The sequence below is a fragment of the Oncorhynchus nerka genome, linkage group LG19 (genome assembly GCF_034236695.1).
Source record: "Oncorhynchus nerka isolate Pitt River linkage group LG19, Oner_Uvic_2.0, whole genome shotgun sequence".
NCBI classification, from domain to species: domain Eukaryota; kingdom Metazoa; phylum Chordata; class Actinopteri; order Salmoniformes; family Salmonidae; genus Oncorhynchus; species Oncorhynchus nerka.
This window is the reverse complement of record NC_088414.1, coordinates 23,189,284-23,206,645: the sequence shown is the minus strand read 5'-3', so window position 1 is coordinate 23,206,645 and position 17,362 is coordinate 23,189,284. Positions and strand designations below refer to the sequence as shown.

At 46.4% G+C, this 17,362-nt stretch overlaps 1 protein-coding gene across 2 annotated transcripts in view; it reads right to left on the bottom strand.

The window, feature by feature from the left end:
* Positions 1-16,945, bottom strand: part of LOC115101207 (colorectal mutant cancer protein-like) — a 133,503-nt gene extending 116,558 nt beyond the window's left edge. Inside the window, exons 1-3 of one of the 2 annotated variants that reach the window (XM_065004794.1) lie at positions 16,612-16,945; positions 14,847-15,091; positions 13,967-14,202 (exon numbers count right to left, since the gene is read on the bottom strand). In XM_065004794.1, coding sequence (XP_064860866.1) covers positions 13,967-14,202; positions 14,847-15,091; positions 16,612-16,727 — 597 coding nt within the window. In that variant the 5' untranslated portion in view covers positions 16,728-16,945. The remainder of the gene's footprint in view (positions 1-13,966; positions 14,203-14,846; positions 15,092-16,611) is intronic. The other variant, XM_065004795.1, reaches the window with a different exon arrangement.
* Between the last annotated feature and the right edge of the window lie 417 nt (positions 16,946-17,362).

Genomic DNA, 17,362 nt, shown 5'->3' with positions numbered 1-17,362 from the left:
AGAACTAGCACACAAGGAGGGCTAGGAGTTGTCGGCAGATAGCGATAAGGCTAGCCTTGCACACCGGGAGGGCTAAGGTTTGAGGGCAGATAGCGATAAGGCTAGCCTTGCACACCGGGAGGGCTAAGGTTTGAGGGCAGATAGCGATAAGGCTAGCCTTGCACACCGGGAGGGCTAAGGTTTGAGGGCAGATAGCGATAAGGCTAGCCTTGCACACCGGGAGGGCTAAGGTTTGAGGGCAGATAGCGATAAGGCTAGCCTTGCACACCGGGAGGGCTAAGGTTTGAGGGCAGATAGCGATAAGGCTAGCCTTGCACACCGGGAGGGCTAAGGTTTGAGGGCAGATAGCGATAAGGCTAGCCTTGCACACCGGGAGGGCTAAGGTTTGAGGGCAGATAGCGATAAGGCTAGCCTTGCACACCGGGAGGGCTAAGGTTTGAGGGCAGATAGCGATAAGGCTAGCCTTGCACACTGGGAGGGCTAAGGTTTGAGGGCAGATAGCGATAAGGCTAGCCTTGCACACCGGGAGGGCTAAGGTTTGAGGGCAGATAGCGATAAGGCTAGCCTTGCACACCGGGAGGGCTAAGGTTTGAGGGCAGATAGCGATAAGGCTAGCCCAGCAGACAGGGGGGGCTATGGGTTTAGGGCTATCCAGAGATACAGACACTTATCCAAACAGTGCAGCAGGTGGCCCCTATAGAGGAAGGACTGGCTAAGGGCCAGGCAGGTGGTGCCATTCTTTCTCTACCTTTTTAATTTAATTTCCCCTTTATTTAACCAGGTAGGCCAGTTGAGAACAAGTTCTCATTTGCAACTGCGACCTGGCCAAGATAAAGCATAGCAATGCGACACAATACAACAACACAGTTACACATGGAATAAACAAAACATACAGTCAATAATACAGTAGAACAAATAATAAAAAAAGGGTGCAAATGAGGTAAGATAAGGGAGTTAAGTCAATAAATAGGCCATGGTGGCGAAGTAATTACAATATAGCAATTAAACACTGGAATGGTAGATCGGCAGAAGATGAATGTGGAAGTAGAGATACTGGAGTGCAAAGGAGCAAGATCAATAAATAAATACAGTATGGGGATGAGGATGAGGAAGGTAGATAGATGGGCTGTTTACAGACGGGCTACGTACAGGTGCAGTGATCTGTGAGCTGCTCTGACAGCTGCTGATCTGTGAGCTGCTCTGGCGCTTAAAGTTAGTGAGGGAGATATGAGTATCCAGCTTCAGAGATTTTTGCAGTTCGTTACAGTCATTGGCAGCAGAGAACTGGAAGGAGAGACGACCAAAGGAGGAATTGGTTTTGGGGGTGACCAGTGAGATATAATTGCTGGAGCGCGTGCTACGGGTAGGTAATGCTATGGTGACCAGTGAGCTGAGATAAGGCGGGGCTTTACCTAGCAGAGACTTGTAGATAACCTGTAGCCAGTGGGTTTGGCGACGAGTATGAAGCGAGGGCCAACCAACGAGAGCGTACAGGTCGCAATGGTGGGTAGTGTATGGGGCTTTGGTGACAAAACGGATGGCACTGTGATAGACTGCATCCAGTTTGTTGAGTAGAGTGTTGGAGGCTATTTTATAGATGACATCACCGAAGTCGAGGATCGGTAGGATGGTCAGTTTTACGAGGGTATGTTTGGAAGCATGAGCGAAGGATACTTTGTTGCGATATAGGAAGCCGATTCTAGATTTAATTTTGGATTGGAGATGCTTAATGCGAGTCTGGTATTTGTAGTTGTCCACGTATTCTAAGTCAGAGCCATCCAGAGTAGTGATGCTAGACAGGCGAGCAGGTGCGGGCAGTGATCTGTTGAATAGCATGCATTTAGTTTTACTTGCGTTTAAGAGCAGTTGGAGGCCACGGAAGGAGAGTTGTATGGCATTGAAGCTCATCTGGAGGTTAGTTAACACAGTGTCCAAAGAAGGGCCAGAGGTATACAGAATTGTGAGTAGAGGTGTATCAGAGAATCACCAGCAGCAAGAGCGACATCGTTGACAGAGAAGAGAGTCGGCCCGAGGATTTAATTCTGTGCCACCCCCATAGAGACTGCCAGAGGTCCGGACAACAGGCCTCCGATTTGACACACTGAACTCTTTCAGAGAAGTAGTTGGTAAACCAGGCGAGGCAATCATTTGAAAAACCAAGGCTGTCGAGTCTGCCAATAAGAATGTGGTGATTGACAGAGTCGAAAGCCTTGGCCAGGTCGATGAATACAGCTGCACGGTAATGTCTCTTATCGATGGCAGTTATGATGTCGTTTAGGACCTTGAGCGTGGCTGAGGTGCACCCATGACCAGCTCTGAAACCAGATTGCAGAAAGACAGGGTAGGATAGATATAGGTCTGTAGCAGTTTGGGTCTAGAGTGTCACCCCCGGCAGCTTTCCAATCTTTGGCAATCTCAGACGATACGAAAGAGAGGTTGAACAGGCTAGTAATAGGAGTTGCAACAATATCGGCAGATCATTTTAGAAAGAGAGGGTCCAGATTGTCTAGCCCGGCTGATTTGTATGGGTCCAGATTTTGAAGCTCTTTCAGTACATCAGCTGTCTGGATTTGGGTGAAGGAGAAATGGTGGGGACTTTGGCGGGTTGCTGTGGAGGGTGCTGGGCAGTTGACCGGGATAGGGGTAGCCAGGTGGAAAGCATGGCCAGCCGTAGAGAAATGCTTATTGAAATTCTCAATTATAGTGGATTTATCGGTGGTGACAGTGTTTCCTAGCTTCAGAGCAGTGGGCAGCTGGGAGGAGGTGCTCTTATTCTCCATGGACTTTACAGTGTCCCAGAACTTTTTTCAGTTAGTACTACAGGATGCAAATTTCTGTTTGAAAAAGCTAGCCTTAGCTTTCCTAACTGCCTGTGTATATTTGTTCCTAACTTCCCTGAAAAGCTGCTTATCACGGGGGCTATTCGTTGTTAATGCAGAACGCCACAGGATGTTTTTGTGCTGGTCAAGGGCAGACAGGTCTGGAGTGAACCAAGGACTATATCTATTCCTAGTTCTAAATTTTTTTAATGGGGCATGCTTGTTTAAGATGGTGAGGAAGGCACCTTTAAAGAATAGCCTGGCATCATCTACTGACGGGATGAGGTCAATGTCATTCCAGGATACCCCGGCCAGGTCGATTAGAAAGGCCTGCCCGCAGAAGTGTTTTAGGGAGCGTTTGACAGTGATGAGGGGTGATCGTTTGGTCGCAGACCTATTACGGATGCAGGCAATGAGGCATTGATCGCTGAGATCTTGATTGAAAACAGCAGAGGTGTATTTGGAGGGCGAGTTAGTTAGGATGACATCTATGAGGGTGCCCGTGTATACGGATTTGGAGTTGTACCTGGTAGGTTCATTGATCATTTGTGTGAGATTGAGGGCATCAAGCTTAGATTGTAGGATGGCTGGGGTGTTAAGCATGTCCCAGTTTAGGTCACCTAGTAGCACGAGCTCAGAAGATAGATGGAGGGCAATCAATTCACATATGGTATCGAGGGCACAGCTGGGGGCAGAGGGAGGTCTATAGCAAGCGGCAACAGTGAGAGACTTGTTTCTGGAAAGGTGAATTTTTAGAAGTAGAAGCTCGAATTGTTTGGGTACAGACTTAGATAGTAATACAGAACTCTGCAGGCTATCTTTGCAGTAGATTGCAACACCGCCCCCTTTGGCAGTTCTATCTTACCGTCTGAGTAAAAGCTTAATAACAGTGTCTGATCTATTGAAAAACTCCCACTTAAGCAGGAAGACATAATGCTGCTATAAGACTGACATAACACCTGTCACAACTGGTTATGACATCCGCAACTGACCACGAGTAAGGCACAAATTGATTCAGCTCTTCCTCAGCTCAGCTGTAAGGTCAAAACAACATCTGCCATTTTGAAAGAAGTGACTGAGAAGGATAGCTTTATTGTACTCCTATCCTGTGGACGGTCCACAACTTAAAGTCTAACTTAATTACTTTTTGTACTTAGGGTAATTGAATGTTTTCCCTTTGACATTTCACAATGATAAATACATTTACCAATCCAGGAAGAGTGGGCCATGTAATTTCTACTCTCTGGCTCATTGAATGCCAGAGGTCAAGTTGAGGCTGACCTCTGGGCTTAATGCCTGGACAAAAGTAATTATTGTCATCAAGTAATGGGTAAATACAATTACTCACATGCAGTGACATACAGCACACAGAGAGATAGATGGCAGAGAGCTTTCCTGTGATCGATGCTAAGATCAGGATTAGTGCCTGCTTAGAAATGGCTGAGGCTTGTGCTTTTTAAAGAGCAATCTAAGGCACATATAAGTCATCCATTACAGCTTTATACCACATAGTGCTGATGGAGACTTAAACAGAGGCGCCAGAATAACCAAGCTGCTTCAGACTGATGCATGTGCCATGTATCAGCCTGCCTGTGTCTCGATTCATACTGGGTAGGCTATGTACAAACTTGAGTGCTCTTTGGGGGAATAGGCTTTGTAAGACCACTAGCCAGGCTAGCTTACAACTCGCAACTCACAAACAGCAAACAAGACATGAACCAAGGCTGGTGTGAAAAATGGATAGCCTGGTGTGTGTGTGTGTGTGTGTGTGTGTGTGTGTGTGTGTGTGTGAGTGTGTGTGTGTGTGTTCCCTGAGGCAAGAGAAGAAACAGGAGGCTCGGGATGCACATTCCTGTTCTGGATCATTCCCCTGGTGACTGTGTATCTTCCTCCCCTGCCTACCCCTCTACCTATTCTTCTCCCCGTCTTCCTTCCCCTCCTCCATTAACATGTGGCAAGCCCGCTCGGCTGTGTCTACATCCTCTCAGCATGACTGCTCCTCCTCCCCTCATCCAAGCACTTCTCTTCCTCTGGTAAAAACACTGTTCCCTCCGTAAGCTCATTTTGTCAAAATACAAGTCCTTCTCCCTACACTCATCAAACACTGCATAGTTAACTAACATACAGTACCAGTCAAAAGTTTGGACACACCAACTCATTCAAGGGTTTTTCCTTATTTTTACTATATTCTACATTTTAGATTAATAGTGAAGACATCCAAACTATGCAATAACACATATGTAATCATGTAGTAACTCTAAGCCACCCTTTGCCTTGATAAATAGCTCTGCACACTCTTGGCATTCTCTCAACCAGCTTTACCTGGAACGCTTTTCCAACAGTCTTGAAGGAGTTCCCACATATGCTGAGCACTTGTTGGCGGCTTTTCCTTCACTCTGCGGTCCAACTCATCCCAAACCATCTCAATTGGGTTGCGGTCAGGTGATTGTGGAGGCCAGGTCATCTGATGCAGCACTCAATCACTCTCCTTCTTGATCAAATAGCCCTTACACATCCTGGAGATGTGTTGGGTTATTGACCTGCTGAAAAACAAATGATAGTTGGACTAAGCGTAAACCAGATGGGATGGCGTATCACTGTAGAATGCTGTGGTAGACATGCTGGTAAATTGTGCCTTGAATTCTAAATAAATCACTGACTGTGTCACCAGCAAATCAACCCCACACCATCACACCTCCTCCCCCATGCTTCATGGTGGGAACCACACATGCAGAGATCATCCACTCACTTACTCCGCGTCTCACAAAGACACGCTGGTTGGAACCAAAAATCTCAAATTTGGACTCATCAGACCAAAGGACAGATTTCCACCCATCTAACAGCCATTGCTCATGTTTCTTAGCCTAAGCAAGTCTCTTCTTCTTATTGGTGTCCTTTAGTAGTGGTTTCTTTGCAGCAATTCAACCATGAAGGCCTGAGTCATGCAGCCTCCTCTGAACAGTTGATGTTGAGATGTGTATGTTACTTGAACTCTATGAAGCATTTCATTGGGCTGCAATATATGAGGCTGGTAACTCTAATGAACTTATCCTCTGCAGCAGAGGTAACTCTGGGTCTTCCATTCCAGTGGTAGTCCTCATGAAAGCCAGTTTCACCATAGGGCTTGATGGTTTTTCCACTGCACTTGAACAAACTTTCAAAGTTATTGACATTTTCTTGATTGACTGACCTTCATGCCTTAAAGTAATGATGGACTGTCATTTCCTCTTTGCTTATTTGAGCTGTTCTTGCCGTAATATGGACTTGGTCTTTTACCAAATAGGGCTTCTGTATTCCACCCCTACCTTGTCACAACACAACCGACTGGCCAAAAACGCATTAAGAAGGAAATTAATTCCACATATGAACTTTTAACAAGGCACACCTGTTAATTTAAATGCATTCTAGGTGACTACCTCATGAAGCTGGTTGAGAGAATGCCAAGAGTGTGCAAAGCTGTCATCAACACAAAGGGTGGCTATTTTTTTTCATGTTTGTTTTTCTGTAATTTTTGTAATGACTTGCCTATTTTGGCCAGGACGCTCTTGAAAATTTGATTTTAAATCTCAATGAGCCCTTCCTGGTTAAATAAAGGTTAAATAAAATAAAAATGGAAGAATATCAAATATTTTTTGATTTGTTTAACACATGATTCCATTTATGTTATTTCATAGTTGATGTCTTCACTATTATTCTACAATGTAGAAAATAGTACAAAAAAACTAATGAGTAGGTGTGTACAAGCTTTTGACTGGTACTGTATATTAATTTGTCTTTATGCCGTCTTAGATGTCTAGAAACTGTCCATTAGTAGCTGTATATTAATGTATTAGGATTACTTTGCTCTATTTTGGGGCTTGGCTGAGGCCCTGGTGTCATATGGGGCGGCAGGGTAGCCTAGTGGTTAGAGCATTGGACTAGTAACCGAAAGGTTGCAAGTTCAAATCCCCGAGCTGACAAGGTACAAAATCTGTCGTTCTGCCCTTGAACAGGCAGTTAACCCACTGTTCCTAGGCCGTCATTGAAAATAAGAATTTGTTCTTAACTGACTTGCCTAGTAAAATTAAAAAATATCATAGGAGGATTTCATACTGAGAGACCAGTAGTGAGAAAGATACAGCAAGCTCGGCACTTCCGCTATGGACAAACCTTTACCATCTACACCAGCGGGAATATTACACATGTATGATCCTTAAAGAGAAACTGCCATATAGAGGCTGTTTAAACAGGTCTATATAATGTACAGTGCCTTGCAAAAGTATTCATCCCCCTTGGTGTTTTTCCTATTTTGTTGCATTACAACCGGTAATTTAAATATATTTTTATTTGGATTTCATGTCATGGACATATACACAAAATAGTCCAAATTGGTGAAGTGAAAAAAATAACTTTAAAAAAATTACAAACTGAAAAGTGTTGCATGCATATGTGGTGGGTGGTCTCAGTTGAGCACATCTTTTGCTATGAAGCCTCTAAATAAGATCTGGTGCAACCAAATGATCTTCTTAAGTCACATAATTAGCTAAATAAAGTCCACCTGTGTGCAATCTAAGTGTCACATGATATATATATACAACAAAATAGGAAAAATGCAGAGGGCGGTGAATACCTTCGCAAGCCACTGTAAGTAAGTGGCATGTAATTTAGATCAGACAAAAGTGTCTTGCAAAACACTTGTGTAAAGAGAGATCTGACTATGGATAGCCTATTTCAGCCTGTATGGTTGCAACCTGTGGCTTTAGCTTACCATACATCCGGTTGTAAAGTACTAGAGCATGCTGCACATGAATGGAATTAATAAATGACAGTGGCCTTCTCATGAATGGGAGGTTATATACTAGTGCTGCCGCTGCCAGTATACAGTATTCAAGGAGGATGGGATTTAATGTAATGGTGGGGACCAAGTGTGTGTGTGTGTGTGTGTGTGTGTGTGTGTGTGTATGGGCGGACAGCATTACAGAGCAAGGCATCTCTTTTACACTCCTGTTTCAGTGATTGTGGCGTTAATATTGAATCACGTATTAAAGAACCGCTGTTTTCAAGCAACCGTTAAATAGACAACATTTTTCTCACTTTGCAATAATCAAGTGTCACAACCATTTGACTCAAGGAATCTTGATTTTCAAGGTCATTCTAAGGTTGAATGAAGATAGAGTGAACTACTTGAGCGTTTCGAAATCGACAATGGACTAGCATAAAAGTTGCTGAATGCAGTGGGCCTGCTGGTCTGAGTGATTGGTGGGTCAACGGTTAATGAGCCCAATAATGAGATGGCATTAAACTGTGTGTGTGTTTGTGTGTGTGAGGCATGAATCATGGGTGTGATCAGCGAGTGTATCCCAGCAGCGCTGATGAGATGGTACTTAACTGTGTGTGCGCATCCATGTGAGCATGTCATGTGTGTGTTACAGGCATGAATCATGCCTGCAATCCCAGGGAACATGTATGTTAGGGATGATTAGATTGTGTATGAGAGAGAGAATGAGGGAGAGAGGAGGCATGCGTCCCAACACTAACGAGATGGGCCTGTGTGTGCTGGGCTCAGCATATTGGCCAGGTTTTCAATCTAGAGTACCCTCACAGCCAACCTTTATAAAAAAAGGGTGTTGAAAAGTTTAGGGTTCAGTTCAATGCGGTCAGAAATTCCCATTGACAGTGATATACCATCCTCATTGTTTAATCTGTTTACGTGATGATTCCATTGGCAGTGTTAACAGCCCTTGTTGGATGCTGGCTGCAGCCAACAAGGTAACAGCATTCCCTTAATCCCCCCTAACTAGCCAATAAAATACCAGCTAATGAATAGGAGTGTGAATGAACTCTAGCTGCAATAGAAAGCAATCTGCAAACCCATGAATTAAGTTTCTTCTCAGGGAGATAATGACTTACACATTATTTCCCCCAAAACACAATGTTGTTTGCTAAGTGTAGAGGGAGACGAAGTTGGGTAATGTGTGTTGGGTGAGGGGGCATGGGATTCTATTCAACCAGGGAAGGCAATGTATTCTCTGCTATACAGGACGCTGACTGATGCACATAAACATTTCACTCACTCTCACGCACACCACGCATGCACATGCACACACACGCACTTCTATTCACACAGGAGAATATGAAGGATTCACTCTGGACTCATCAGCTGATGTATAAACCCATCTCTTAATATTAATAAATGGCCTTCAATGACAGAATATAATACAAGGCCTCCACATACTAACAAGTCACATGGTCTATGTGAGTGCATGAAGGAAGTTAAAACGTTTGGACCTTTTACATGTCAGCCTTTCATAAACATGTAGAAAAAAGGACCAATTGGCATGAAAATCAAATCATTGGCTACATAGCATCCACTCTGTACGTTCTCCCTAGTCTGAAAACATCCAAAAACATGACACAAACACGTCCATAAAGTCCCAGATCGACCTACAGACAACCAAAGCATTGATAGTTACACATCCTCCCTGTGTCAGCAACCAGATGTTCCATTAGGGCTGTAATCGAAATGGCTGTATATAGCAGTGCCGGCAGGACAAGCCCGTAAAGTGGGGCTCCTAATTGCGTGTGGGGGGGGGGTGACTAGTGACTACACTTTCTCACTCAGACACAAACATCTCTGTCACTGACAACTGATAACGTTCAACCTCCCATTCTCTCCGGTGCCTGTGCTAATCTACACAGAGACGGTGTCATGATGTTAATCTCAGTAATAAACCACTAAATGATTTATGTGGGTCCAAAAAGGCGACCCAGCCCTGAAAGCTGATATAGGAAGTGGACATGGCAGCTCATGAGACTGCCCCATATGATTCTTAATAAATATGGATGCATTAATGAAGGGGTGTGATGGTGTGAGAACTGCTCAGGGAAGGTGATGGAGATAATGCTGATACCCTTATGATGACACTCCTCAAAGCTAAGGAGAGCCCCGATGTCACGACTTCCGCCGAAGTTCGTCCCTCTCCTTGTTCGGGCGGCGTTCGACGTCACCGGTCTTCTAGCCATCGCCGCTCCATTTTTCCATTTGTTTTGTCTTGTTTTCCACACACCTGGTTTACATCTCCTCATGGTTACTATGTGTATTTAGCCCTCTGTTCCCTCCATGTCTGTGTGGGGTATTGTTTATTGTCTAGGTTGGCATGCTTCCGGCTGGGTTGCGCAGGGTTCTATTTGTACCCGTGATTTGTGGCAGCCGGTACTTTGTACTTGGTTGTTGTACTTTGTGCTGCCTCACTTGTTCTTTGGGCATTTGTTTTTGTGACGCGGTTGCGTTCTGTTCTTACTATTGCCTCAGTAAAGTGCTTCTTTGTTCATTCATCTCTGCTCTCCAGCGCCTGACTTCCATGCACCAGATACACCCACCGCATGACAGAATACCTCACCCTTGATCGAGTCAGCAGGAGCAGGTGCCTCTGTTATAGGGGTAGAGGAGCGCGTCCAGGAGCACGCAGCGGTGCTCCACCATCTCGGCGCCGCCATGGACCGCATCGTCCAAACAATGGACCGCTGGGAGGGACAGGGAGTCCCTCCAGCACCCCCACCAGAACAACAGTGGCCTACACTACTTGCTCCCCCTGCACCCGGTTCCAGTGAGATTTGTCCCGCCCACCCCAGAGAGTACGATGGGATGGCTGCCCGCTGCCAGGGTTTCCTGTTGCAGTTGGAGTCATACCTGGCGACAGTCCACCCGGCTCCCTCGGGCCGTGAGAGGGTGTTCGCCCTCGTCTCGTGCCTCTCGGGGATGCCCTGGAGTGGGCCAACGCCATGTGGGTGGAAGGAGATGCGGTGTTGGACCACTTCGAGGAGTTCACCCATTGTTTCCGGGCTGTCTTCGACCACCTGCCCGACGGTAGAATCGGCGGGTGAACGTCTCTTCCACCTGCAGCAGGGGACGAGGAGCGCCCAGGAGTTCGCTATGGACTTTCGGACCCTGGCCGCCAGAGCGGGATGGAACAACTGGGCCCTGATCGACCACTATCGCTGCGGTTTGCGCGAGGATGTCCATCGGGAGTTGGCCTGCAGGGACACCACCCTCACATTTGACCAGCTGGTGGACCTGTCCATCCGGCTGGATATCGTGCTGGCCACCCGCGGACATCCAGATCGGGCTCTGTTGGTTCCATCCTCCAGCACTAACGCTCCGATACATATGGAGCTGGGAAGTGCTGCGCTTAGGGAGGCCGGAGGAGGGGCCTTCGCATGCACCATCTGTGACCGCAGAGGTCACAGATGGAACCAACAGAGCCCGATTGCTCCAGTGGCTGTTCCCTTCCCAGTTCACGCTCTAGATATTCCAGCCTTAGGGTCCGGGTTTATTAGGGGGTCCACCGCTCCCCTGGGCATGGTGACGCAGGGGGTCACAAGGAGAGAATCAGTCTCTTCCTCATTGACTCTCCTGCGTTTCCCGTGGTGCTAGGCCTTCCCTGGCTAGCCTGCCATGACCCCACTTTCTCATGGCAGCGGAGGGCTCTTACAGGGTGGTCGCGTGAGTGCTCAGGGAGGTGTGTAAGGGGTTTCCGTTGGTGCTACCACGGTGGAAAGTCTAGACCAGGTCTCCACCGTGCGCATTCCCCCCCGAATATTCCGATTTGGCTCTCGCCTTCTCCAAGAAGAAGGCGACTCAATTACCACCCCATCGTAGGGGGGGATTGTGCGATAAACCTATAGGTAGACGCCACACTTCCCAGGAGTCACGTGTATCCCCTGTCACAGGCGGAGGCTATGGAGACATATGTCTCCGAATCCCTGCGTCAGGGGTACAGTCGGTCCTCCACTTCACCCGCCTCCTCAAGTTTATTTTTTGTGAATAAGGAGGGAGGTCTGCGCCCGTGTATTGACTATTGAGCCCTAAACCAGATAACTGTGAAGTACAGTTACCCGCTACCTCTCACAGCCACAGCGATTAAGTCAATGCACGGGGCGCGCTTCTTCACTAAACCAGATCTCAGGAGCGCTTACAACCTGGTGCGTATCCGGGAGGGACACGAGTGGAAGACGGCGTTCAGTACTACCTCAGGGCATTATGAGTACCTCGTCATGCTGTACGGGTTGATGAATGCCCCATCAGTCTTCCAAGCCTTTGTGGAAGAGATTTTCAGGGACCTGCACGGGCAGGGTGTAGTGGTGTATATTGATGACATTCTGATATACTCCACTGATATATAAGCGCCGAGCATGTGTCCTTGGTGCGCAGGGAGCTTGGTCGATTGACCCAGCAGCAGCCAGCCATCCTCCAGAAGGTCCTGGAACCGCCTGGGACTGTCCTAGAACAGCAGGCTGCCCTTCATATGCTCCTGTCCCAGACCATCGAGGGGGCCCCGGCGTACTCTGTTCGCTCCGTACTAGATTTGAGGCGTCGGGCAAGGGGCCTTCAGTACCTCGTGGACTGAGAGGGCTACGGCCCGGAGGAGAGATGCTGGGTTCCGGTGGGGGACGTATTGGTCGATTGACCCAGCAGCAGCCAGCCATCCTCCAGAAGGTCCTGGAACCGCCTGGGACTGTCCTAGAACAGCAGGCTGCCCTTCATATGCTCCTGTCCCAGACCATCGAGGGGGCCCCGGCGTACTCTGTTCGCTCCGTACTAGATTTGAGGCGTCGGGCAAGGGGCCTTCAGTACCTCGTGGACTGAGAGGGCTACGGCCCGGAGTTCCACCGTCCACCTGCGGGAGTTCCACCGTCTCCATCCGGATTGCCCTGCAACTCGCCCTCCGGGTCGTCCCCGAGGCCGGTGTCGGTGCGCTGCTGGAGCCGCGCGTCAAGGGGGGGTACTGTCACGACTTCCCCCGAAGTTCATCCCTATCCTTGTTCGGGAGGCGTTCGGCGTCACCGGTCTTCTAGCCATCGCCGCTCCATCTTTCATTTTTCCATTTGTTTTGTCATGTTTACCACACACCTGGTTTACATCTCCTCATGATTACTATGTGTATTTAGCCCTCTGTTCCCTCCATGTCTGTGTGGGGTATTGTTTATTGTCTAGGTTGGCACGCTTCCGGCTGGGTTGCGCCGGGTTTTATTTGTACCCGTGATTTGTGGCAGCCGGTACTTTATACTTGAGTGTTGTACTTTGTGCTGCCTCACTTGTTCTTTGGGCATTTGTTTTTGTGACGCGGTAGCATTCTGTTCTTACTATTGCCTCAGTAAAGTGCTTCTTTGTTCACTCATCTCTGCTCTCCTGCGCCTGACTTCCATGCACCAGCTACACCCACCGCAGGACACCCAATCAACACTTAGGGAGAGTTGGAATCCTTACCCGGACCAATCAGAAAATGTATTGCGATACACCACTGTGTTTCTATAGTCAAAAGAGTTCTGTGGGTTTGACAAGTTAGCTTGCTGAAGAGTAAAGACACAGGGATGGTGTCACAGTTAGAATACATGTGATTTCAACTTAATCCATTCAGGAAGTAAACTTAAATTAAATTCACTTCTGGAATTGAGAAATCCTCATTATTGATGAATGGCTACGTTGCCCAGTCTTATACATAGCTCTAGAATTACCCTCTCCTAATCATAAACAGGGGGTACCATGATGTCAAGCCATACAGGCGGGTGGCTACTATAAACAGGAGAGGAGAATGTGAGAAAATTGCGTTATCATAAGCAGCACTGACCTCTAGAGCATTACCAGGCTTACTACGCCTACCCTCAATTCAATCCCCCCTTTTTTACGTGACAGCCCCTTCCCAGAAGGAGATTATATTTATTTTCAATGGTTCAACTTTCACACAGCATGACAACACTTCTCATGGTTCTGTGTGTTACATACTACACAGAGTATGAGGGTTGGAGGTGCCATGACACCTTACATAAACACTGTTGTCTGTTCTGGAATTCCAATTTCTTCAGACCACCATTCATTACACACTCATTCCTTCATCATTGGCCGTAATAAAGATCTCATAACTCAGAGGCTAAGTAGTCAGCTGATACTCCCTGATCTTACCATTATGTCCTATATCAGTGTTTACCAAATGGTGGGTGGCACTAGCAGCCAATTTGTACTGGGCCGGAGAATGGCTTGTGACTAGAAACAACTAGGCCTAATTTGCTCATTGGGTGGCTCACAAGAAAATTCTAAAGGAAACATACCCGGAATCAATACAATGCAATATTACCACCAGCACTACCAGCGTCACCAGAGGCATACTCACTGTGTTGGCCAGCTCCAGGTAATTTCCCCCCAGGGGGGCACAGCGGGCGCTGGTCTGGGACAGGAGCATATGAAGGGCAGCCTGCTGTTCTAGGACAGTCCCAGGCGGTTCCAGGACCTTCTGGAGGATGGCTGGCTGCTGCTGGGTCTGTGTTTGCTGAGGCTGGATGTCTGGACTCTGGAGGTCCCTGGCCCCAGAGTCGTACTCCCAGCTCTCTCTGGCCCCTGACAGGGCCCCTAGGGGACACATGTTATAAATCAAAACTAAACAGATAGTAACTCATAACTAATAAGCACTGTGAAGGGTTTACACTCCCAACCAGATCTGATTCAAGAGAACCTCAGTCTACATAATTTTCTGCATACCTTATTGCTTCCCTGTCCAAGTAGATGTACATGTTTTGTTCTCTGTGGATTACTTTTGAAGTGGTTTCATGCACATGTAAAGTGGGTCGAGTTAGGCTGATTGAATTAGTCACTATAAATGGCCCATGTTCGTGAATGGGCTTGAGGTAAACATTCCTGGTCATTATGCTCTCATTTCATTACATAATAATGAGCACGCGCAGATATTCCAGGAACAATTCAAACAAAGGTGACTGAAGGTGTAGGCTAGCAACAATGATAAAAACCCTAGCCTCAGTCATGCAGGTTATGTTGTGGTTGTTAGAGGTTTGGTGTCAGTTGTTTATGGTTAATGACTGTGGTATAAGAGTAAGTGGTAGTTTGTGGTTAGTTGTTGGATGTTAGGTTTAGTTGTTTGGTGTTGCCTGTTCTTAGTTGGTTTTATGCTTGTAGGCAGCTGTGATTAGTTGCCGTCTCTTGTTCAACAATACCGTTTACAATTGTGCCTAATCGTGATTGGCTATCTCCAAACTCACCCAGGCTGTTCTCGCTGCTGGTTGGCCAAGAGGCGATGTGTTCCCTGAGCTTCCTAGTTTCAGAGTCCTGGGAGCGTTGGGAGAGCTCGCCCTCTTCCTTGCGGATCTCGTTGACGAGCTGCATGCGGCAGCGGGTGAAGTCCTCGAAGGAAATCTTGCCTCGCTCATCCGCTCCCAGCTGGCCCATGATCTCTGCCACAGACTCCTCCATGTTAAGCTGTCTGCACACCATCAGCAGGTCATTCCTAACAGGAGAGAGGGAGATGGAAAAAGAGAGAGAGCGAGGAAGAGAATGGTTTTCAATTGTCTGAAGAGTGGTGTACAAGTTGCAGCACTAACCTGAATTTCTGGTACATTAACCAGGGCACCAGCCTGAGAAATGTGCTTCACTTCTCAAAGAAGTGAAAAGTGATATTAGGAAAGGTTTAGAGGGGGTAAATAGGTTTCTTAGATGAAGTTGAAAAGCACACAATTCGTGTCAGGCAAAATATATTCCCCTAAAAGGGGGATTTGATCCCAGTATGCCCTTCAAACTGTAGTTATTTAGCACAATGGATATCTTATTCATCAGTTTCATGTCTAAGGGTTTGTATGCATGGTTCAAGTTGTCACCTTTAAGGCCTTACAGAGGCAACTAATCCATTTTATACCGTGCATTCTAGGCCACAAATAGTATCTCAAGTGGCTAAGCAAACCATGGGTTTCTCTGTAAAAACAGAAGAACAGACGTGTTTGAGTTGAGTCAAAAGTGCCAATACTCTTAATTAAGCTATCGCTCCTCTCCTGCATGTTTGACTTTTCCTCACTGCTCACTCTGCTTCTGTATAGCCTTCAGCAGGCCTACTTTATTTACTAACAAGAACAATCAACACGTCAGAGTTCATAAACATCTTATAATTAGAGACCACCACTGTGATTAGAACTCATATCGCTGTGTAAACTGTAACTTAATAACTTACTGCCACCATAACTCACACTCACAAGACTATGTTAGGACAGGAATAGGCCTAGATTCTTATCCCGAGGTATGGGCAAATGTTCCATTTCAGTTCCCTGTGCTCAGGAGTCTTCTCTGTGATCTTGACTGGCTCATGCCATCTTGATGTGTCTTTGGGTGCTGCATCAAAACCAGTTGCTGTGATCGGCGTTGGAGGGTTGGTGTTTATTTACACTATGTAGGCTAAGGCCTCGTCAATAAACATGGGGCCGCGGGAAAGTAGTCATGAACAGCATTAGTGCATAAGCTATTAGAACATGAGCATCGATACATTTTCTTGTAACAAGCTAAAAACTGGATGGTAATTATTATGATATTGTTGGTCACATAATAAGAAGTACAGTGTGTTATTGGTCAACAGTTTGTTATATTCTGGAGCTAGTCAGTGTTCTGGGGGTCTAGTTTCATCTAGTTAGATCACTGTTGCAACATTTCCATCGTCAAACGGAAATTTGAGTAGCTAGCGAACTTTCAAAACCTCAAGCCAACGCCATGGCATGCAGATGTTTTGTAGGTTGCCTTTGAGAGTTGTCGAGCCTGAGCATATTTCGAATACCTAGGTATTGTTTCCAAGCAGTCAAACCCAAATCTGAGAAATGATTCGCTACTGAACTCACCGGAAAATGAAATTAGTTTATATTACAAAACTAAAGCAAAGAATCGCAGCTAAATCAATTGTAATATTTTCAGCTCGTAGCTAACGTTAGATGTATGGACAATATGTCACATTGAATTCTAAATCCACCTTGTAGTTAATAAATAGCATACCTGTTGATGTATCCATCACCGTCGCCGTCGCAAGTCAGAAACAACCGCCTCATCCTCTCCTCTTCGCCGGTGCTAGATGTGTCACTACTACCGCTACTCACACTCACAGCCGCCATGAGCTTCCCTCAATAAATACTCTAACTTGGCTACTACCGCTTCTAGTATCCAATCTCAACAAAGTAACTGATCCTTCATCACACTTCCCGTAAGTGTAGGCTAATAGCCGGCACTGGGTTGAATAGAAACAAATGTAAACTTGGGTTTAGGTCATTTCTGCGAAAAGAAGGGTGCAGCGTGTGCCGTTAAAAGTCAAGCTCGACATCTGTTGGGGGTCAGCGAGGGCGTTAAAATGCTTTTGGGTAAACTGTTGGTGAGGCGGAGTGGGTTGGTCTTTCGGCAGTCTAGCAGAGCATTGCAATGCACTTTGTAGGATATTGCCCTGTGCAGCATTACAACTATGCACAATGATTGCACATTTGATAGTTAAAATAGCAAAACTATTGATAACTATTTATAATTTAAACGAGGACTGTCAATAAAGTTACCACATGTATGTTGTTGCAAAGTAACAAAGCATTTCATTGATGAAACATGAATACCTGAAGTAATAATATAGGCCTAGCTAGGTAATAGACCAGTATGTAATGGCTGTGAGCTATTTACAGAATACATTTGCCTAATGATCCATGTGGTACAGCAAACTGTCCATAGAATTCAAGATAACATACATATAATAGATGTAGGCCTGGCT